The sequence below is a fragment of the Pinus tabuliformis genome, chromosome 2_1, assembly GCF_031772625.1.
Source record: "Pinus tabuliformis cultivar Carrire ecotype Pingquan chromosome 2_1, CPIR1, whole genome shotgun sequence".
In the NCBI taxonomy this organism is placed as follows: Eukaryota; Viridiplantae; Streptophyta; class Pinopsida; order Pinales; family Pinaceae; genus Pinus; species Pinus tabuliformis.
This window is the reverse complement of record NC_142299.1, coordinates 295002876-295027586: the sequence shown is the minus strand read 5'-3', so window position 1 is coordinate 295027586 and position 24711 is coordinate 295002876. Positions and strand designations below refer to the sequence as shown.

General features: G+C 39.8%; 1 protein-coding gene and 1 pseudogene across 1 annotated transcript; one reads left to right on the top strand and one right to left on the bottom strand.

Annotated features, from left to right (window-relative positions):
* Positions 1-1052: 1052 nt before the first annotated feature.
* Positions 1053-4787, bottom strand: LOC149199963 (uncharacterized). The gene is made up of 2 exons (XM_089400790.1): positions 4732-4787; positions 1053-1569 (listed from the first exon to the last, which is right to left on the bottom strand). The coding sequence occupies exons 1-2, from the start codon at positions 4785-4787 to the stop codon at positions 1053-1055; spliced, it is 573 nt and encodes a 190-aa protein (XP_089256916.1).
* A 14268-nt stretch (positions 4788-19055) lies between these two features.
* On the top strand, positions 19056-23284 carry LOC149199962 (pentatricopeptide repeat-containing protein At1g73710 pseudogene; annotated as a pseudogene).
* The last annotated feature ends 1427 nt before the right edge of the window (positions 23285-24711 follow it).

Genomic DNA, 24711 nt, shown 5'->3' with positions numbered 1-24711 from the left:
TTTTGCAAGGTGTGATAGCTCCAGCAATGGATCAGAAGATTGGGAAGCCGGACCTAGACAGGGACCTCTTTAGGGGTATTGATTAAGGGATCGAAGTCGGGGGTCCACTTATTAAGATACAGACCCTGATTTCCCATAAAATGCGGACCGTTTCTAAAAACCAAATCTCAATCTTCTTTGGAGGTGAACTAGAAAATGAAATACTCTCTTTCGACAACATAGCAGATCACATTATTTTCCAGCTGGGGCCTCCAGTTGCGTTGGATCAAGTCATCTGTTGTTTTTGTAGAGGGCCAGCATCCCATAAATTGTCCTAGCAACCCTCTGTCAGCCAGGGCTAGGGCGATTTTTATCAGTTGGTCTTCTGGCATGGCGATCTCAGGAATTTTCTCCAGTTTTTTGATGAATTTCAGGACTTCTAGAATCAAACATTTCTTCCCTTTTTACGAGAGCAATCTTCTGAATGCTTCTTTTAAAGAGATTGGTGGGGTGGGAGAATGCTCCGCACCCCCAGGCGCACTCATGGCGGCGACTATGCTTCTCTGCGATCACAAAACCCAGACGCGGACGCTGTGCCAGTAGCGGCACTGGCCGGAGGAGGGAGGCAGAGCTCGATTGTGGGGATGTCGGGAGGGATTGAGAGCCTAGCAGCAGGGGTTGCCAGGCAGCGGACCTGCAGAGGGCCACAGGGGTTGCCAGGCAAGGGGCCTGCAGAGGGCCACAAGGGCCAAGGAAGCATGGGCACGGGAGCTCCAATTCACAATGCGTGCGCAGATCACCCTGAAACTCAGCGCTGCCCTCCATTTTCTTTTTTCTTTACAGAAATGGATAGTGAATCTATTAAATACTTGGCCTTAATGCCAAAAACCGGTTTACATAAGGTGAGTCTGATTCCACAAGAACCGCACAACCATGCAAGGTCATGATGTTTATGCTTAGCTCACATCTCTTTTTGCCTGCTACTATGTAGTCTATTTCTGAGATTTTCCCAACTTTATGGATACATACAAACTGGTTTAACAAAATGCAGTAAAACATGACAACTATCTAAATTAAGGAATTGGTTCCCATGATTCTTGTCCTCCTCTGAGCAAGGCTCCAGCCATAAGGAGGGTAGCTTTGTTGGCTTCGATGTCCGCCTCCTTATTGTTAGCTCTCAACACATGATAAAAATTCAACTTCTGGAAGGAGTCTCTAAGATCTGTTACTCTGAAAATCAGCCTTGCAAGCCTTAGATCCATTGGCTTAGAATGAGTCACCATAGTATTAATTATTACTTGGGAGTCCCCTATTACATTTGCCCCCCTGATGTTCAACATTTTCATAATCTTGAGACCTTGGAAAAGAGCCAAAGCCTCAACTTGAATGCCAGAAGCTATGCCCAGACCCCAGGCGAAACTGTGTATCCTTATGCCATCGGGATTCAAAATGACGCCTATAGATCCAGCTCTTCCAGGATTGGCCTTTGCAGTGCCATCAAAAAAGAGGGAGAATCTCTGCTGATTTGTGGCCCAGTCTTTGAATTCATTTGCTGAAATTCTTATTTGCCAATCTTTGAGGAGGGAGATACTGTTTGCACTTTTTTGGAACTGGAGTTCAAGATAGGAGCTCCAATTTATATCTTGCTAACTGAGATTTAAATCATCTTTAATATCTCTCAGATTCTCTTTAAGTTGGCTTTTAATCTTGACTGCCACAAGCTTGGCCTCTTGTTCATAGCTTCTAAAAATCCTTTTATTTCTCTCAAGCCAAACCTGCCAACAGATTATTTTTGGGAGAGCAGTCCAAGCAGCTCTGATGATTTTGTTTTTTGGGGGAGTCCCGGGATACCTTTGCAGCCATTTAGTAAAAATATCAGGGATGGAGGAAGGCAACATGATGCTGAAACTCAGAGTTCCCAACAATTCTGTCCAAATCTACAAAGTAAAGGTGCATTCGAGCATCAGATGAACTACGCTTTCCTGGTTTACCTTACAAAGACTACACCTTGAAGGACCATGAAAACCATGTTTCTGGAGGTTATCATCAGTCAAAATTTTGGAGTGACAAAGCAGCCAGCTGAAGAAGTCGATTTTAGGCAAGGTGGGATAATGCCATATCCCTTTCCAAGGCTTAGGGTTTGTGGCCACATGGGGACGCTCACATAGCTTGGCGTAACCTTGAGCAACAGAGTATCTGCCAGTCTACGTACCCCATCCTCTTGTATCCCTTTTTCGAGCCAGCAAAGGAGACAGGTCGTGGAGCTTGGAAATCAGGATCTCATGCTCCATAGAAAGTTCTAGGGGTGTTTGAAGATTCCAACCAGCCCAACGAGAGTTCTGCCAAGTTGAAATGTCCCATAGAGTTCGCAAACCAGCCTCATTCATCCATCTGCGCAATGTTTGGAGTGAACAGCAGTCTCCCAGAGGCTCGTTATTCAAAATTTTATCTGTCCAGAGGTTGATCCTTTTTCCATTACCAGGAACCCAGAAGGCATGATCTTTGATGAGAGAGCAAGCTTTGCTGCAAAACTTCAGGAAGGGAGTATTTGAATGCTTCTTAGGATGATCTAGGTAGCAAGAATGCTGGCCTTTGAAGTATTTTTTCCAGAGAGCTAATTGCGCCCAGCCAGGTTTAGGGGTGATAATTCTCCAGATTAATTTAGCTCCCATTGCTACATTATGGTAGCCAAGATTCTTGAAATTCAAGCCTCCTTCCAATAGCGGTTTGGAGATACATTCCCAGTTGACTAGTAGAATCTTTTTCTCGTTCTGTTTACCTCCCTTCCAAAAGAATTTTCGAATGGTCTCCTCCATTTTTTTGAGAATGCTAGATGGAGCGAGAAGGATAGAAAACTGGAACAGGGGAAGACTGGAAAGAACAGATTTGATGAGGACCGACTTACCAGCAATGTTGAGCCAGGAATATCCCCAGGCAAGTAGTTTGTTCTTGAATTTCTCCAATTGGGGGAGCCAATCTCTGCTGTAAGATTTTTTGAGAAAAACCGGGAGGCCCAAATACTTGAAGGAAGTCCAATTTGAGGATGCTGCAAAACCAAAGATTCTGGATATGGAGTTGAGCAAGCTGGAAGTGGTGTTCTAGCAATAGATATGGCATTTTCCTTTGTTTAGACTGCTTCCCGATACCAAACAAAACTCATCCAAAGCTTTTTTAAATCTGGAGGCAATAATCCCAGAAGCTGCTCCCAATAGCAGCGTGTCATCCGCGAAAAGAGCGTGATTAATGGTTTTCACACCCCTCGCAATACAGAGTCCAGCAATATCCTGATCTGCTCTTTTTTTGTCTAGATAAAAACTGAGAACAGAGGCTTGAAGAACAAATAAAAGAGGTGAGAGAGGGCACCCTTGCCTGAGCCCTCTCATGGCTTTGAAAAAGTCAGCAGCTCTGCCATTAATTAATGGGGCAATCCAAGGCTCCGAGATGCAAGCTCGAATCCAATTGATAAAATTCTCACCAAATCCAAGTTTATGTAAGACTTTCAGCAGAAAACAATGTCTAACTCTGTCAAAAGCATTAGCTAGATCAAGTTTGACAACCATACCTTTTTCGTTGCGACTCAAGCTTGAATGGATTGCCTCCTGGACCAAAATAAAGTTGTCCACAATCTATCTACCTTGAATGAAGCCTCCTTGGCTATCTAGAATGATTTTGGGGAGGATGGGCTTCAGTTTATTAGTGATGACTTTGGTGATCAATTTGTAACCTATATTACAAAGCGAAATCAACAAAACCTGTTGAAGGAGTTGGCTCCCTTCTCTTTGGGGATGAGAGCAAGAAAAGCAGAGTTCATGCTTCCTCCGATTTTCTTGCAAACTTGGGATTTTAGAACCATTTTGTAAAGATCCTTTTCCACAATGGACTAGCAAATTTGGAGGAATCTGACTAAGAATCCATTTGGCCCCGAGGCTTTTTCTGGGTTCATGGCAAATAAGGCAGCCTTGACTTCATTCTTGGTGACTTGAACTTCAAGGAGGCGGTTCATATCACCAAAAATCAGGGAAGGGATCCTGTCCAACATCTCTGAGTTTTGTCCCAGAATTACCTCTTCGCTATACAAACTTTCAAAATGAAGAGAAGCTGCTTTTTTGATGTTTGCATTATCCTTGTGAATGATGATACCATCTTTGATTTCAGAGATGGAAGTGGTACATTTCCTGGCCTGGGCTTGTTTGTGAAAGAAGGAAGAATTCCTGTCCCCCGCTTTGAGCCAAAGACTGCGAGACTTAAGTCTCCAGTATTCTTCCTCAGCTAGACATGCCTTGTGATAATTTTGCTGAAACAAAGCTTCTTTATCTAGGATCTCTTTTGTTATGTCAGCTGTTTCGGCTTGGAGCTGATGGACTTCTAGCATATGCTGGATTTTTTTCCTTTCGTTGGCTGGATTTGGGAGAGTTTTGGCCCATATTTTCAAAGCCCTTTTCACTCTTCTGAGCTTTTCTTCCCAAACAAAGAAGGGAGAGCCTTTGACCGGTTGCACTCAAGTGTTCTTAACTACTTGCATGAAGTTTGATTCCTTAGCCAAGAGCGGGCTAAATTTGAAAGGTATAGGTTCAAGGTCAAGCTGAGACATGAGTTCCAGCTTGATGGGTTTATGATCCGAAGTGTTGCATGGGAGAATATGCACTCTAGCCTCTAATCCAAGCAGAATAAAATAGCTTTGAATTAAGAATCTATCCAATCTAGCAGCAATGTGGCCAGGACCAATTCTTTTATTAGTCCAAGTGTACTTACCGGAAATTGGATCGATGTCCAGCAGATCCCAGTCCTGAATAATATCCTCTGCCCATTCCCTTGCTGGATCTCAAACAATGCTACCTCCTCTCTTGTATGCTGATAAGAGAGTGAGATTGAGATCTCCTGCTATGATGATATTCTCAAGATTAACTAGTTCTGCTTGGGTTCTTATGGAGTCCCAACAGTCCTTTTTTTCCACAACGTTCACGGGGGCGTACACATTGAAGAGGTTGATTATTTCTTTTGAATCTATGTGCTGCAATTTTAAGAGCAGCCAATGAGAATTGAGGGTTTCAGAGACGAATGTGAATTTGGTAGCGTTCCAAAGAGAGCCCAACCCTCCGGAAGCCCCTCGGGCTGAGATTTCTTTCGCCTCACATTTGTTCCAGAGTTTCTTACTTGCTTGAAGGAAGACAGAGTCTTCCAGTTTGGTCTCCTGGATGAGAAGTATGTCAGGAGTTTCTGTTCTTATTAAACTTCTGATGGCTTCTTCTTTGATTCTACTCCCCATACCTCTACAGTTCCAGGAGACTATCTTCATCATTTGAATTTCTGATTGGCTCATTTGGAGCCTTGGGGTTGGTTTCTCATCATCTTTTCTTTTGATGCTAGTACCTTCTCAAGGGTTGGATGGCTGCCTTGAAGCTTATCCTTGAAAGTTTCTTGCTCTCTTTTTTCCCGATCTGATTTCCGACCTCTTGCGGATCTCCATATCATTGCTTGAGATTCTCCTATTTCCCCCTCTTCCTTCGAGCACTCCAATTCATGCTCATATTCCTCTTCTTCAACAGTGTTTCCTTTGGAGCTCCCAGCCATTGCCATTGCTGGAACACCACTTTCAGCCATCACCTCTATTGTTGGAACACCATTTCCAGCTTGCTCAACTCCATTTCCAAAACCTTTGGGGGTGCCTTTAGAGGGTGATTTTTTATTTTCTGGTTCCTGAGTTTCCTCTACTTGCAAGCTTAGAGAGGCGAATTTGTTTTCTTGAACCATTCTGGGCGGGGGTTGCTGAGGGGGGGCATGAGTACCTTTTCCGATTGGACCGACCTGCTTTTGAGTTTTCCTGGTGCGCTTGACCTGGTTCCAACCTTCTTCTTTCCCCTTATCTGGTTCCTCATTGGTTGGGCATCCTCTGGCGAAGTGGCCGTAGACATGACATTTTCGGCATTTGAAAGGAAACCGCTCATAATCTAGCTTCTGCAAATGAATCCAGTTTCCTACCTTGATTTTGATGGCTTCCGGGAGACCCACCCCTAGGTCTACTTCTACGCAGATACGAGCACAGTCATATTGATCTTTGTTGTTTGCCCTATCTATGAATTTCCCAAGGGCGTTTCCGATGTGTTTCAACAAATCCCAGTTCCAGCAATGGACTGGGAGATTAGGGAGTCTGACCCAAACAGGGACAGCTGAGGGGACATCCACTGTAGGGTCGAAATTGGCATCCATCTGTTGAGGTACAAACCCTGGGGGCCCATGAAATAGGGGCCATTCTGAAATATCAGATCCTTATCTTCCTTTGAGGAGAATTCGAAGAGGAAAAACCCTCTTCCTAAGAAGTATGAAGTGACGCTGCCCTTGATCAGAGGAGCCCAATTCCTGTTTACCCAGGACTCCGTGGTCTTAGGAGAAGGCCAAAGACCTGTGAATTGGCCCACGAGAGCTCGCTCAGCTAAGGAGAGGGCAACTTGAATCGGGGTCTCTAGCGGCAGGGAGATTTCAGGAATGTCATCCAGCCTCTTGACAAACTTGGTAGCTTCGCTCTTCTTCTTCTGCGGCAAGCCAGCCAAGAGCCGAGAGAAAGCTTCGACAACTGAAGGCGGGCCTGCCTGGGGCGAGGTTGGGGCCTCCATGAGGGCGGGCCCGGCTTAAACGTCCTACCCAGTAGAGGCTGAGCGCTCGGAATCCGCAGAAAGACAAAGGGGAACACAGAGGAAGAGGGCAGAGGGCCCAAAGCCTCGGGCCGCAGAGTAGCAAGGGCGCAGGCGCCGAAATGCAGCTAGGGTTCCATGGACTCTAGCCAGCAATACTCCTCTATCGAAAATCACGCTGCCCTCCATTTTCATTCGAAGTGAAATATCGTATTAAACATAGGTTTGATCTAAAGTGGTCATTGTATTAAATATAAAGTTTTGTCTTAAAATATTTTTGTCTCAAAATGCTTTTGTCTTAAATATAAAGTTTTGTCTTAAAATAATTTTGTCTTAAATTGTTTTTGTCTTAAAATAATTTTGTCTTAAACTATTTTTGTCTTAAATATAAAGTTTTGTCTTTAAATTTTTGTCTCAAACTACTTTTGTCTTAAATATAAAGTTTTGTCTCAAAATATTTTCGTCTTAAATTATTTTTGTCTTAAATATAAAGTTTTGTCTTAAAATATTTTTGTCTCAAACTACTTTTGTCTTAAACTATTTTTGTCTTAAATATAAAGTTTTGTCTTAAAATATTTTTGTCTCAACGTGTTTTTGTCTTAAAGTTTATATTTAAAACAAGTCTATTGATATTAATTTTTAATGTAAAATAACTAAAATAAAAAATGAGTATTTGAGACAAAAAATTTCTTTCGTTTTAAAAAAATGTCTCAAAAATACCCTTGGTGTAATAGTGATTGCAAATAGATCTAAATATGCAAGATCTCCCTCATGAACCTCGTGCCTTCACAGTGACAGATATATCGTCCGATCTACACATCCCAACAGATTACGCAGGAGCAGGAGCAAGGCACTTTACTCTGTCTCTCTCCTCCGATTAATAGCACGCCAGTCCAATCTGCGACTGCCTCCACGATCTTCACGATGACACGCACGTCAGCGTCGAGGAACCAAATTCCTGTTGTAGCCTTTACACCTGGATTCGGTGATCTGAACCCACGATGCTCACACACCGGCACACAAACAGGTCGAACGAAACACACACCCATTGCCTTCAACAACAACGATCCGACCTCCACACGCCAACGACCTGAACCTACACACCGCAGGCCCCACCTCCACTAGCGATCGACTCAGATTGGCAATTCCACTGCATACAACAAACAGGCCCATTGTTGTTCACCAATCGCCTCTAGCAGATCTCAACTCCAATAAATTCGACCAATTCACACAAGTTCGATCCAAGTTATCTAGCCTCCCATTTCAGATTTAAAAACGAGAATCTGCAGCCAATCTGCCACTTTGGTCACAATGCCAAGTGACCAGGAACGCTGCCACAGTTGACCACTCTCGGGTCCACAAATTCCCTCGCAGATCAACCAGCTCTCATTAACGAGCCTCCACAACCACTCTCGTATCATTAAGTGCATGTTGATACCCTCTATTAAAGCTATGAGTGAACCTAGGATTTTAATATCGGTAGGTTTTTTTTTTAATAACAGGATGGTATTTTGTTTGATCACATGGAATGGACACTTCTGAGATCAACTCAGCTCTTAGAGCATGAGTTGTGGGTGTTTGCTTTTTGTTGAAATATTATTTTCAACTACAGGGCCTGTCCTTTGCCATACCCCTGTACTGATGAATCAACAGCCATACCTCTACATTGATGAATCTGCCATTAAACAGCTGCAGCTCCAGTCTTTTCCTGAATCAGCCATTACACAACAATTTATTACGAAATGGTGGTCACTCACGGAATGATGGTAATTTATTGCTGTAGTTGGTAAATGTAGGTAGGATTTTTAATTTTATTTTATTTTAATTCACAGGTACAGTTTTGTTTTTATGGCAAAAGGAAAAACATGAAGTCTAGTTTTTTGTTGAATCTGAAAAATGTAATGAAAACACAACAGTGTGTGTAATTTTTTTTTTGAACAGAGACAGAGCTCTCTTTGTAATGCACAGCAGTGCAGAAGTTTTTTTTATGTACGCAGCAACGTGAATGTATGAATGAAATTTACAGCAGCAGTGTAAAATGTTTTCAATGAAGAAATAGAGTGTTACAGCAGCGTTCTAAACAAAAGAAGAGTGTTTTGTAGATGCACAGAAGTGCAGACACAGCAGTGAAAAACAGCCTGTTGATTTTTCAGAGGAGACAGAGTATTTTGTTTTCTGTAATGTACAACAGTGCAGACATAGTAATGTAATTTCTGTTTACAGCATGAGGTTTTTTTTTTAAGTTTTGAACTGTCTTTAAAGTAGTCTTGTAGAAATCCCTCTGTTAGAGGAAGTATTATACATGAATACAACTTCTCTTTTGCTGTGCACTGTTGAAATTCAGTTTTCAGAAAATATTTTTTTTGTGTTGCTGAAACACCAGTTTCAGCGTTGCTGCAACACCAAACTGCGTTGCTGCAACACCGTTTCCAGCAAACGATTTTCAGTTTTCTGAGTTTACTGTGTTAAAAACAGAGTGTTAAAACAGAGCATTTTTTTTATTGTCTGTTATGGAATTTTCATAAATTCCCAACATGGTATCAGAGCTAGTCCAGGCTCTTTGAAGTGTCAAAGAAGCTGAAGGAAGGGTTTATTGCTGTAGCAGCTTCACCAGCAGAGTGAAGACAGTCAGTGAATTTTTTTTACACAGTCAAGTATTGAAAGAATGGCTAGCACCAGCACTAGTATGGGTATGTTTAACACCCATCTCCCACAGTTTAATGGAAAAAACTATGACTATTGGGCCATGACCATGAGATCCGTGTTTATCTCTCAAGATTTATGGGAATTAGTTGAAAATGGGTTTGAAGAACCAACAGATGAAAATCAATTTAAGAGCCTAACTCAAGCAGAGAGAGATCTGCTGAAGAGCAATAGGAAGAAGGATGCAAAAGCCATTGTATTGTTGTATCAAGCAGTGGACCAGAGTGTGTTTCCAAGGATAGCAGCAGCTAAGACATCCAATGAAGCATGGAAAACCCTCAAAACAGCCTATCAAGGCATGGAGAAAGTGAAGACAGCAAAACTACAATTGCTGAGGAGAGATTTTGAGAATTTGAGCATGAAGGAGTTAGACAATATTGACTCATTCTTCACACATGTGATTAGTCTGGTCACACAGATGAGAACTCATGGAGAAACCCTTGAAGAAAGGAGGATTGTGGAGAAACTGTTGAGGGTCCTACCCTCGAAGTTTGATGTGATTGTCACCACCATAGAAGAGACAAAGGATCTCTCAAAATTTTCAGTTGATGAGCTACATGCATCACTCATAACACATGAGCAGAGGTTTAGTAGAAATGAAAACTCATCTCTAGAGCAAGCCTTTAAGACCCAGATGTCTTTTGGAAGAGGAAGAGGTCAAGGCAGAGGAAACAAGAGAGGAAGAGGCAGAAGTCAAAACAGAGGTGGAAGGAACAGCCCAGTAAATGCTCAAGGAAGAGGCAGCAATCCAAATCAGAACCAAGGCCATGGCAGCAGCCAACAAAGTGGACAACATCATGCTCAAGGACAAAGGTATGAAAAATCCAATGTCCAATGTTACTATTGTAAAAAATATGGGCACTATGCCAGTGAATGTAAGAAGAAACAGCATGATATGAACAATAGATCTAATGCAAATATTACTAGAGAAAATATCAGCCAAGATAATGTATTGTTAGCTTGTAACATGGCTGAAACAAACAGTGAAGATATATGGTTTCTAGATTCCGGTTGTAGTAACCATATGACAGGAAACTTAGCCATGTTTTCTGCTTTAGATCAAAGTGTGAAATCACAAGTCACACTTGGGACTAATAGCAAAATCTCTGTTATGGGAAAAGGAGAAGTTAAAATATTTACAAAGAAAGGAGAAAGGAAAACCATAGCAGATGTCTATTATGTTCTTGGAATGAGGTGTAACCTCTTGAGTATTGGACAGCTTATCCATAAGGGGTACAATGTTTTCTTTGAGAATGATGTATGCACCATCATGGACAGAGCACCCAGCAAGCGATGTATTGCTGAAGTGAAGATGACAAGGAACATAATGTTCCCTCTTAGAATAAGAGCAGATTTGAAAAATAAAGAAGAAATTGTAGCAGTGACACAAGAGGCTTTCCAAAGCATGCCAAAGGATGAAAATTCGTTGTGGCACTTGAGATTTGGACATCTCAATTTTGGAGGTCTAAACTTGTTAAGAAGAAAAGGAATGGTAAGAGGATTACCATTGATAGAGAAACCGGACAGCCTTTGTGAAGGTTGCATTTTGGGGAAACAACATAGAGAAAGTTTTCCATCAGGTAAAAGCATAAGGGCAAAGGCACCCTTAGAGATCATCCACTCAGATTTATGTGGACCGATGCAAGCTCCATCATTAGCAGGCAGCCAATATTTCCTAACATTTATTGATGACTTTACAAGAAAAACTTGGGTATATTTCCTTAAGAACAAAAGTGAAGTGTTTGAGAAATTTCGAAATTTCAAAGCACTTGTGGAGAACCAAAGCGGGCTGCATATAAAAGTTTTGAGAACTGACAGAGGAGGTGAGTATATCTCCAAGGAATTCCTACGATTTTGTAGAGAAAATGGAATTCACAAACAGTTTACAGCTAGGTACACCCCACAGCAAAATGGAGTTGCTGAAAGGAAGAATAGGACCATCATGGATATGGCGAGGAGCATGCTGAAGGAAAAGCATTTGCCAAATGATTATTGGGCTGAAGCTGTAAATTTCGCAGTGTATATTTTAAACAGGTGTCCTACAAAAGCAGTGTTGAACAAAGTGCCAGAAGAAGCATGGAGTGGGAGAAAGCAAGGTGTCACCCACTTGAAAGTTTTTGGATGTGTGGCCTATGCACACATACCAGATCAGCTAAGGAGGAAGTTGGACAGCAAAGGGGAGAAATGTATCTTCATTAGATACAGTGAGGAATCCAAAGCTTATAGGTTGTATATCCCATCTACCAAGAAATTTTTTGTCAGCAGAGATGTTCAATTCATTGAGGAGGAAGCTTGGGATGGAAGCATAGAGAAAACAGTGAATGTTAAAAACTGTTTGTCTCATGATGAAGATGATGAGGAAGTGGCTGAAATGCATCCCCAAACAGCAGCGCCAACACAAGGACAACAAGAGACACCCTTGAGAAGAAATGAAAGTGCTTCTTCAAGCACACCACAAGGAGGAAATTCAAGTGCTTCTTCAAGCACTTATACACCAAATGAAAGAGGTAAGAAGTTCATAAATCTAAATGAAATTTATGAACAAGAAGCAGCAAATGAAGGTATGAATTCTTTATTTGCTTTATATTTTCATGTTGAAGACCCTATTCATTTCAAAGATGCAATTAAAGATAAGAAATGGATAGAAGCTATGGATGAGGAGATGAATGCCATAGAGAGAAACAAAACATGGGATTTGGTTGAGCTACCAAAAGGCAAAGAAGTCATTGGAGTGAAATGGGTTTACAAGACCAAGAGCAATGCTGAAGGTAAAATAGAAAGACATAAGGCAAGGCTGGTTGTCAAAGGGTACAAGCAACAATATGGGAGAGATTATGAGGAGACTTTTGCACCGGTTGCAAGAATGGAAACCGTGAGAGCAGTGTTGTCCATAGCAGCTCAAAACAAGTGGAAAGTTTACCAAATGGACGTGAAGTCAGCATTCCTAAATGGAGTGTTAGTGGAAGAGGTTTACATTGAAAAACCTCTAGGCTATGAGAAGAAAGGTGAAGAGCACAAAGTGTGCAAATTGAAGAAAGCTCTTTATGGGATGAAGCTAGCGCCAAGAGCATGGTACAACAGGATAGATTCCTATCTATTGGATAATGAATTTGACAAGTGTGAAGGAGAACCCACCGTCTACATCAAAGAAAAAGATGGTAAAATTTTAATTGTTGTCTTATATGTTGATGATGTTATTTTCACAGGTAATGATGATCAGCTCATTGAGAATTTTAAATCAGTCATGAAAGAGGAATTTGAAATGACTGACATGGGTTTCTTGAGATACTTCTTAGGCATAGAAGTAGATCAAAATGAAAAAGGAATTTTTATCTCACAAGCTAGATATGTAAATCAAGTGTTGGGCATATTTAACATGCAAGAATGCAAAGCAGCGATCACTCCCACAGTAATGGGATTAAAACTCAGCAGAGAGGACAGCAGCAAGGATTTTGATCCTAGTTTGTACAAGAGTATTGTTGGCAACCTTATGTATTTAACAGCTACTAGGACTGACATCATGTTTGCTGTTAGTTTAATTTCCAGATTCATGGAGAGGCCAAAGGAAGCACATTGGCAGGTAGCAAAAAGAATTTTGAGGTATGTCAAAGGTACCAAAAGGTTTGGAATTTTATATACTACTTCAGAATGTTCAAATTTAGTTGGATACACTGATAGTGATTGGGCTGGAAGTGTAGATGATCAGAAAAGCACTTCCGGTTATGTTTTTCACATGAGTTCAGGAGCCATTTCATGGGCTTCCAAGAAACAACCAATTGTGGCATTGTCTACAGCAGAAGCAGAGTACGTGGCAGCTACAGCAGCAGCATGTCAAGCAGTTTGGATGAGAAGGATGTTAAGGAGCTTAGGCCAAGAGCAGGTAAAAGGAACTGTGATTTATTGTGACAACAGTTCTGCTATTGCATTATCCAAAAATTCTGTGTTTCATAAGAGAACGAAACACATTGACACAAGGTTTCATTATATCAGAGAGTTGGTAAATAATGGAGAAATTGTCTTAGTACATTGCAAAACTCAGGAGCAGGTTGCAGACATTCTAACCAAGCCTTTGGGACATAAAAGTTTTGAATTTTTGAGGAAATGTCTGGGTAAGACTGATAACCCAGCAGTTGAAACTAAAGGGGAGTGTTGAAATATCATTTTCAACTGCAGGGCCTGCCCTTTGCCATACCCCTGTACTGATGAATCAACAGCCATACCTCTACATTGATGAATCTGCCATTAAACAGCCGCAGCTCCAGTCTTTTCCTGAATCAGCCATTACACAACAATTTATTACGGAATGGTGGTCACTCACGGAATGATGGTAATTTATTGCTGTAGTTGGTAAATGTAGGTAGGATTTTTAATTTTATTTTATTTTAATTCACAGGTACAGTTTTGTTTTTACGGCAAAAGGAAAAACGTGAAGTTCAGTTTTTTGTTGAATCTGAAAAATGTAATGAAAACACAGCAGTGTGTGTAAATTTTTTTTTGAACAGAGACAGAGCTCTCTTTGTAATGCACAGCAGTGCAGAAGTTTTTTTTATGTACGCAGCAGCGTGAATGTATGAATGAAATTTACAGCAGCAGTGTAAAATGTTTTCAAGGAAGAAACAGAGTGTTACAGCAGCGTTCTGAACAAAAACAGAGTGTTTTGTAGATGCACAGGAGTGCAGACACAACAATGCAAAGTGCAGACACAGCAGTGAAAAACAGCCTGTTGATTTTTCAGAGGAGACAGAGTATTTTGTTTTCTGTAATGTACAGCAATGTAGACACAGTAATGTAATTTCTGTTTACAGCATGAAGTTTTTTTTTTATGTTTTGAACTGTCTTTAAATTAGTCTTGTAGAAATCCCTCTGTTAGAGGAAGTATTATACATGAATACAACTTCTCTTTTGTTGTGCACTGTTGAAATTTAGTTTTCAGAAAATATTTTTTTTGTGTTGCTGAAACACCAGTTTCAGCATTGCTGCAACACCAAACTGCGTTGCTGCAACACCGTTTCCAGCGAACGATTTTCAGTTTTCTGAGTTTTCTGTGTTAAAAACAGAGTGTTAAAACAGAGCATTTTTTTGACTGTCTGTTATGGAATTTTCATAAATTCCCAACACTTTTCCAGTTCTGGTGAGTGGTGCTTAACGATAGCTTCCTATGGATGTGGTGGTTAGCGCTGAGTCTTAGCATTGTAAGAAAACTCCTCATTGTGTCGCAAAACTGTTATGAATTGCGTGTGAATTGGCCGAGGATTGTGGCCTGGAAGAAAAGTGTAGCAACTGAGCACAAATGTATTGTTGCATGTTGCCTATATAGGAATTGGTTCAGGCCATTTGGCATAGGGTTTGCAATTGCAGTGTAGAGCGTCCAGAAATGCCAATGAGTTTTGGCATTGAAGCTTAGCTTTGACCCATTGTGGGCTCAAAACTATTTGCAGTTCAGTGAACAGAGAAGTCAGGTTTTTATGAGTGAGCCTGGTCACTTATAGAGGGGCGAAAAGGATTAAAACTTAAGTCATTTCAGGACACAAAGAAGAAGAAATAAATTTGTTTTCAAATTATTTTTCAGAGGTAACTGTAAGATTGTTTGGCGATGCTTGAGTGGAGATTAAAAATCTGAAAGATATGTCAGATTTGAGTGGCGATATTATCCAAAGACTGTATAGTTGTTGTTATTTCTACATTCAAATGTCGTGGCATTTTACTATATCTACATTTGGTATTGGAGAGAATTTGATAAGGGAAGAATCAGGGATCATACTATTCTTCTAAATATTATTGTGGACTTTTCTGATCTGGTATTTTCCTCTCTAATGTTTAGCTGTGGTTAATTTTATAAAGTTTAAAGTTTACAACTTTTGAAAATTTTGAATTCTTGAATAAAAAAGGCCGGGTATAAATATGTGAACATTTCCTGAAGAAAATGCGTAGTCATATTCTGAAAGAACCAAAAAAAAATTATGGTTTTACAATCCTGTTTATATTGAAAATTGTAAAGTATAAAAGGTGATTAAAATGGGAAAAACCAAGAAGCTGAGAAATTCAAAGCAACAATAAGAGTTGTTTTATGTTTATTTGAAAGAGTTGGAAGTCAAAAGGCAAAAGAATGCCTTGATATTAAAATGCATAAATGAATGGGTAAATGACAACATTCTTCCCCTCATTGCAGATGCAAATATAGCAAATGAGGCTTAGGACATAATTGAAAAGATTTTTAGTGTAAATTGGAGTAATCAAGTTGAGTAGTGTTGTACAACTTGTTGTAGCAGTGTTTGAAGATGGAAAGGAAGGCATATCTACAGGATCAACAAATCAACAAATCTACAGGAAGATGAAGAATTTGTTGAATCCCACTTGAATGTGGATGACAATGATGATGATATGTTACCGGCATTAGTTGAGTTTGGCATAGATAATGCTACCAATGAAGATGCAAGTTATTTGTTGGATCCAAGAATTGAAACTGTTGATGTTAACTCTGATGGAAAACAATTAACTAGTGATGAGTAGTTGCACATGATGCAACACAAACATTTGATTGATATGTTGTTATTTGGCAAGAGAAAACCCACTTGTGTCTAGAAACCAAGTCGAAGACAACCTATTTGCACTAGCAGAGATTAGTAAATAAATGGAAAATGAATCTTATGATGCAACGATGGAAAATGAATCTTATGATGCAACAACACATGAATGGACGAAAGCATAAGAGGAGAAACATCTTACTATAGAGGAGAATGAACATAACCAAACGAAAGCATAAGAGGAGAAAGATCTCACTGTAGAGGAGAATGAACATAACCAATATGGTTCTGAAGATGTTTTTTCATATAAACTTAACATTATTTTTTAGTGTGCAGATGTCAAACATTATTTTTGAGTGTGCAGATGTCAACAACAACCAAGAAGAAGCAATAAATTTTGATGAAGAATTAAAATTCCTTGAAGCATCTCTTGAAACTCCATGTGTTGATGAAGTTTGCATAGAAGTTGTGACAATGAATGTTGAAGACAACATGCATAGAAGTTGTGACAATGAATGTTGAAGACAACATGCATGATTTAGAAAATGACCATGTCAATGGAATCTTCATGTATTGGAGTCTTGAAGAAATAAAATTTTATTATGGACTTATGTTGCAACAAATTGATAATCAAAAGATTGATGATGAAGAGCAAGCTATGGAAGATGACATGTGGCAATGATCCACATACAAGCAGATTTTTGAAGTAGTATAGGACATGCATGGACAACCTGAAATGATTTTCTACATTTTTATGATAAACAAAGATAAAACAATGGAACAACTAAAAAAAATGAAGAAACTGAAATTTGGAGCCTACAACAAAAAGACAAAGATAAAGAAATTCAGAGAGTACACAAAGAGGAAGCAATTCACAGGATACATGAACCGGAAGACAAGGAAAAAAGAAATCCAATCCAAGAGCTGATATCAATGTTTTTGAGTCATTGTAAACCTAACTAAAACTTAGACAAAAAATATGTTTAAGTTATGTTAAGTCAGGTAAATTATTAATAGTAATTAAATGGGAGTGTAGGAGATAATTACTTCCGTTAGAAAAATAAATTATTCAATCACGCACCTTTTCCAACTTCTATAACGCCTGCTGCACCTCCTATAATGCCCACCATTGCAACACTGCCTTAACATATTTAAATTCGAAGGGATGACACCCCCATAACTCTATGAATCTAAAGGGGCAATTACCAATATAATTTTTGTATAAATTTAGATGATCATGGATTGAAGAGACATATGTAATAGTTAAGTAGTTTGTTGTCATAGTAGATAACCATTGTAATTGTCCTCAGGCTTGGCAATTTTGATGTTCTCTAAACTTACGTCTCACAGTTTTTGTTAGAAGTTGTGGCTGCATGTTGTTCTAAGTCTTTCACGAATGACAGCAAACGCGTGACTGTATCATTAAATAAATTGATTTTGAAATTTTTTGTTAGGACATACTAGGTAAGATCTACTAATCTACCAATTGAAATGGAGCAGGACAATGTCGCGCGTCTATTCGTTTACAATAAATGTTTATCATGGTTATTGGGAGAAAAGAAAACTGTATAAGGAAGCATTGTATAATATTGAACACCAAATATTTTCCTAACTCTGTTGAGTTAATTTACACAATCGTCAATAAAATACTCTCGATTCAAGAACTAGTAATCAGTCACTATCTATTAATTTTCGTGAATATCTTGTGGCCGACGTTGTTCTCCTTTTCCCTGATACACTCCAGCGTCGGTTTCCAGCAATGACCTCTTGGTTTCACCAACTTCTCGTAATCTTTCTGCAGTTCAGGAGTATGGCAGAGCCTGCCCTCAGGACGCCCGCCTTCATCAACGTTAAGCCTCCTCTTTTCGATCAGCTTTGTAACAAACTCTGGAAAGACTCTGATCCGAAGGCCTCAGCCATTATCGCTCTTCTGTATGTCAAATGGGTGGCAGAGAAGAGAAGCATGTTCGATTCTGCGAAGCGGAGCTGATAGGCAAGCACTGGAATTACAAGGTAGTGGAGCTTTTGAGGGCGGCGGTGGCGATATTAAGGAAGCCAGCAACAGGAGAGAAATAGAAGTTAACTGACAACTAAATGCAAGAATGGAATTTGATGGTCAATGATTACAGAGAAATCACTCCTGAAATATAACTAATTTTTTCTTAAATTTATCAACATTCTGTTTAAAAAAATAAAATAATAACATTAGAATTTCAAAAAGAGTCAAATTTAACAGGTGCTTCGAGCACGATGTTGGCACGTGCATAGTCACGGCGCTTCACAATTATGGCGAAACAAAGACATTGAACACTTCCCATCATCGATCCCCTCTATCCTTTTATGCGAATAGTGCAAGACCGTCGGCTTTGCCTTTCTGTGTTCCAATGGATTAGTTTCAAAGCCTTTCTCGTGGGCATCTAAAACGTCATTCTTGAAATCCAATGGACGAGGGAAGGAGAACCTAGCCCTTATTTTGTACGAGTATAAAATTCCAAGCTCTGTGGGGACGTTTACCAGGTCTACTCTTCGAGAGACAGCAACGCGTGTAAGGAAGACTTTGTTCCAATAATGTGTCTTTAACTAATTACGCCGTAAGGCGTTTCCCTCTGAAATCAACTCCCCTCTCTGTCTACCTGTCATCTTGTAAGCCACACGATTATATGTTAGACGATTGCAACAATTTCAGCCGTTGATTGTTGATTCAAAAGGGTTGCCCAAACGGTTTGGGTGTTTCATTTGGCATCGGATCGAATAGTTTCATCCGAGCAGCTGAACCGGTCTCTAGTGCTACATGCGTCCCACTAACCCTGTCATTCCCTACCTGAACACTTTCGTTATGCATTTTACTGCGATTTCTTGGCCACTGCTACTGCGATTTCTTGGCCACTGCGAGGGAGAACGCCCATATAAATCTTCAAGCACTAGTTCCGCGCGAATTGAGAGGTGGCGTGCGTCCTGCTATCAACCAAGTCTTCCCGAAGTGTGAGAAATCGTGTTAATATCATAAACTCTGGTTTTGTGTCAATGCGGCAGAGCTGTAAGTCCTAGTTCACTGAAGATCATTTTTTAGAGCCCTACGCGCTGCCAATCAACTTCACGGCACTACAACCTCATCCCGCAGGGATGCGATTCAGGCCGCGCAGAAGGTTTCCTTGTTACGAATCTCCGTAATCTGTTATTATTTCATTCATGTTTTGCCTTTGCCTATCAAACAGAAGAAATGCTAGCACAGTCATTAGTGGATATCCCTTCTTCTTCGGCCCTAAACACGGGATATGTTTATCTTTATCCTTATTGCAATACACATCCCAGGAGGGCTAAGAAGAAACAGAAATACAAGCAACATTTTCAATCTGTACATGTTTCTCCAGGTACTGTAACTCCCAGATCATTTTTTATTTCTTGTGACAGTTGTAAAGGGGCGTCAACATTTCATTCTGAGTACAAACTCATGAGATTACGTTCCTCTTCCATCAAAAATGACGCATATCCATTTCAGAATCATGGTGGCAAACCCTCAAACAAAGAAGTCATGGAGAATAGAAGTAATGAGTGCTTAGTGTCAGGCCAACTAGACGAAAACCAGGATTTGTTATATGAGGAATTTAGTAATCTTTCAGAAACCCAAACAGATGGTGTTCGACATAAGGATGGATTAGGAACCACAGATGATTCGAAGAGTGACACGGCACAGTTTGGGGTGGAGGGAAGGGCTTTGCAGGGGTTTAAGTGCTGTTCCGATGTGGTGGGCAGGGTTGGGAAATGGTTCGAGGGCAGGACTGAAGACAAAAGTAAGGTTTTGCAAGGATTTAAGAGGGCAGTGGATGAAATTAGGGCTCGTAAAGGGTTCACCAACAGGATGGAATCTGGAAGTAGGAATTTTGATGTCTGTATGGAGGTCTCTAGAGACAAGGGGAGTGTTATTGAAAGGTTTCAAAGTAAGACTGGAATAGAAGGCAGAGTTTTGCAAGGGCGTGTTTTGGAGAAAGATGTTGATTTGCTCAAACATTGTTTATTGCATAATTTACAGTGGTTTGAGGCAGAAGGAAGGGTTTTTGAAAGTCTCAAGAACATGAATGGACTACAAGGTGGGATTTTAGAAAGGGGGAATGAAGAGAGGAGGGCAACTGTTAGTAGTGAGTTCCACCAGCAAAATTTGATGAATAATAGGACAGAATGTGGTGTTCTAGGAGAGTTAAGTCGGGGGAGAAAATCGGAACCAAGGATTTATAATGCGAGAAAAAATGGCAGCAGAAGTTATGCAGGTGCCATTGGCATGCATATGGTGCAGAATTTGGTGAAAATAGACAAAAAATTGGAAGGAGGAAAAGATATGCCAACCTCTGTGGGAAGTCTGCAGGATAAGAAAAATATCAAAGAAACGATTTTGCAAGTTGAAGGTCTTAACTGCGTAAGAGAAAATTTTAACAAAGAGAGAAATACTGAAGGCCATCGTTATCCACCAAAACAGTCTCACAAGAGCACACTAGTAAGGTCAAGTTCAGGGTGCAGAAATGTAACAAAGAAAATGGAAACTAAAAGAAAAGGCTCACACAAATCGTATGGTGGGTGTATCCCAGCCATTTTGCAAGCTTTGGATTCTACAGAGAACATTGACGAAGCGCTTGAACCTTGGGAAGCAAACCTCAGTGCAAAAGAGCACTATCCTAAAAGAGCAGTGGCACTGGGAAAGAGCAGTTCAGATTTTTAAGTGGTTTTAGAAGAAAGAGTGCTATGAAGTTAATGTAATTCACTATAATATCCTGCTTAGAATTCTAGGAAGAGCACAGAAATGGGATCAACTGAAATTTTTTTGGGAAGAAATGGTTAAAGACAAGGTCTTGCCTACCGCCACTACCTATGGTACTCTTATAGATGTGTATGGGAAAGCTGGTCTCAAAGAAGAGGCTCTTCTCTGGCTGGATCGCATGATATCACAAGGTCTCTGGCCAGATGAGGTCATCGTGAACACGGTAGTCCATATTTTGAAGAAGGCAAGGGAATTTGAGAAAGCTGAACAGTTCTTCAGGGACTGGTCTTCTGGGAAAATCTTTCTAGGAAATACTACAAATGTTTGTTCATCTAAATCAGAGCCTGATCGACAACAACCGAAGGATTTCTTCTATATTAGTCGTCGGTGTGAAGTAAAAAATCATTTTGAGGACCCACTGGGTAAAAGGGACTGCTCTCCAAATAATTTTCCTGAAGGAGTGCTCATTAAAGGGTTATTAGATGATAAGTGCATGGATCCTTGCAGAGAGAATGATCAAGTTCAGAGGCCACGCAGTTCTTACATGTATAATACATTAATTGATACTTATGGGAAGGCAGGCCGCCTAAAAGAAGCTTCCAAGTTATTTTCTGAGATGTTAAAAGAAGGAATAGGCCCAAATGTTGTAACATTCAATACCATGATTCACATCTGTGGATCTTATGGATATCTTGACGAAGCAGATGCCCTTATGGTGAAAATGGAAGAGCTTCATTGCTTGCCTGACACAAGGACGTATAACACTCTTATAGCATTACATGCTCAAAATGACAATATTGATAAAGCATTTTGTTACTTCACAAAGATGAAGGAAGCAGGACTCGTTCCTGATACTGTGGGTTGTCGAACTATTTTATATGCATTTTGTATTAAACACATGGTCAGTGAAGTAGAAGCTGTTGTCAGGGAGATGGATGGATTGGGCATTCATGTGGATGAGTACTCCGAATCAGCTGTTATTAGGATGTATATAGATCTGGGGATGCTTGAGAAAGCATGGGCATGGTTTGAAAGGTTCCATCTTGCTGGAGGAATGAGCTGTGAATGCTATGCTGCCAATATTGATGCATATGGGGAACAAGGTTATTGGTTAGAAGCTGAAAAGGTGTTTAAGTGCAGTCAAGAAAGAGGCGAGGGTCAAACTGTATTAGAATTTAATGTCATGATTAAGGCCTATGGGATTGCAAAAGTCCATGACAAGGTTCTGAAGTTGTTTGAAAGAATGGAAGTTCAAGGGGTTTTGCCGGACAGATGTACATATGCTTCTGTCATTCAGACATTTGCAAGTTCAGGACTTCTAGATGAATCAAAACACTTTATTACCAAAACGCAGGGAGCAGGGTTTGTGCCTAGCTGTTCATCATTTTGTGCTGTTATTTCCGCCTATGGAAGATTGGGTTGAGCTGCAGAGGCAGAGAAGACGTTTGAAAAGATGGTTAAAGCAGGTGTGGAGCCAGATGTTTTTGTTTATGGTGCCTTGATAAATTCATTTGCTGAAGCTGGATGTGTGGAAGAAGCTGTAAGTTACTTTCAAATAATGCAAAATGCTGGTTTTGCAGGGAACTCTATGGTGTATAGTTCTTTGATTAAGGTTTATAGTAAACGTGGTATTTTGAAGGAAGGACAAGAAACGTACAAATGCATACAGGAATTGGGTGTTGAGCCAGATGCCTTTTTATAAGGCTATATGCTTGACCTTTATGCTCGCACTGATATGGTGACTGAAGCACAAGAACCGTTCAAAGTCTTGAAGGGAAAGTAGCAGGCAAATGAATTTTCTTTTTCCATGATGTTGTCCTTATACAAAAAGAATGGAAGGCTTAATGAAGCCACTGAAATTGCAAAGGAAATGTTAGAATCGGTATTTCTTACTAACGTTCTTTCTTTTAATAGTGTCATTAGCCTGTTCATTGCAGATGGAAGATTGAGAGAGGCTGCTGAAGTTTTTCATCAAATGTTAAAACTAAAGGCTTCACCCAATGAGAATACATACAAAACACTGGGCATTCTTCTGAAGAGAGGAGGCATTCCAAGAGAGGCAGTAGAGCAACTCGATGTTGCACGTAAAAGTGGGCTTCCACATGGTATTCAGGCCTTGAGAATGACAATCTTTTCTGCAGTGGGGATGCATGATGAAGCTTTGGAAGCTTGTGATGAACTGAGAGCTTCTGGGTTGGATTTTGATGTGTCTTCTTACAATGCTGTTATATATGCACTTGGTAGTGCTGGGAGGATTAATGAAGCTTACAAGATGTTCATGATCATGCACGCCAAAGGTCTTGAACCAGATACAATTACTTATGCAAGTATGATAATTAGCTATGGGAAGCTAGGATTGGTAGACGGTGTTAGGAGAATGTTTTACAAAATGAAATAGAAGGGTTTTCAGCCAAACGAATTCACATTCAAGGCAGTGATAGATTCCTATAAAAGTTCTGGGAAGTTTGCTCTAGCTAGATTTGTTACCCAGGAGAGGGAGTTCATGCATCAGTTGCAAGATCATGGTCACGTTACATAAGATTATGCAGATCGGATTTCGAGCTCCATTTCATGTGCAAAGCTTTTAAAAGGAAGCTGGCATATCCTGTATTCATGCTGTTGTGTCTTTTAACATTTTGTAAAATTGTAACAGGTTATTGTTTTGGGAAATTTAAATCTATGCTCCTTGTATAGAGAAATTGTGGATAAAAGGGTACTAGTAGTTCTTTTAGTTTATAACAAAAATGCAAATAAAAAGACATTGGTCATTCCCTCCAATATAAATTATGGCTTTGAAAACAGACTGCAAGCTTTGGGTTTTTGAAGTGGGAAGTTTTGATATTTCTGCTTCACAATAATAAGAGTAATTAGGGTTTTGATATTTTATTTTGTATGACAAGAGAAAAGATGGGCATTATGGATGCTACTATTGTTGTTTCACCAGATAGATAGGCACTTGTATTCGACAGATACTGAATCTGTCAATTTTTCTCTTCATATTCTGGTCATAGATTAGTTACATCTTATTTAGCATAAAGCATTTTCCACTAATGGCTTCGTTCAGTATAGATTAAGGCTTTGAAGGCAGTGTGCAAGCTATGGGGTTTTGAAGTGGGAAGTTTTGATGTTTCTGCTTCACAACAGGAAGGGTATTCAGGGTTTTGATTTTTTAATTTGTATGACAAAAGTAGAGGAGCGCATTATGGATGCTATTATTGTTGTTTCAAAAGATCAATCAGGGTCATCAGGTAACTTGCTCTGTCTCTGGACAGCTTTTATTTATTTATTTTTTCAGTTTTAACAACATTGCTACATGTTAGAGTATATAACCCCTTTTTATTTCAGATGTATTCATGTTATTGATTATGTTAGTTTTGTGATAAATGTGCAGACTGTAATGTCCTGTTTGGCACAAGCAAAGCAGCAAAATGGTTCTGAGGATTGACTAAGATGAGAAATGATCAACTTCCTTTCCAGGCAAAAGTCTTACCACAGAATTTGGATACCCGCCTAAAGGCTAAAACTTGGCAGAGTAGGAGATAATTTTTTAGTGATGTTCAAGGTATCAAGTACAAAAACTAAGGTACTTTTTGTTTGGTTGCATTTTGAATGCTAAAGATCTGGATAAAGTTCTGAAATCGAGTCATCTCTCAGTCCTTGTGAGTTGAAAAAGTCTTTTTATTTGATTACAAAATCATGTACTCGGAACAAATTATTTATTTCTCCTCTGTTATTTGTTTCCTACTTCTGATGTCTTTTGAAAAAATATCATTCCCTTTGTTGTTAGAACAACCGATCATAATCAGTATTTTCTGTTTGAGGAGACCAATTTGTTGGAAGATTATGGAAAGGGATGCAACATAAGGTGAATTACCAGTTTATCACTGCCTTTATTCAGTGATATTTCCCAAGTTGAATCTTGGTAAATATGTGATAGTCCCTTTCTTTTAATCACTGAATCCAATGTTTGAACTTGAGTGGGTTTCTGTTCATCTGACTCTAGATCATAATTGCATCGTGTTTAATATGTTGGAGATCGAGGGAGACCCTCGTACCTTGTGAAGAGTTTAACTATTTGCAATCATTGATTTAGAAGCAGTCCGTTGATATTTTTTTTACAGGCTTC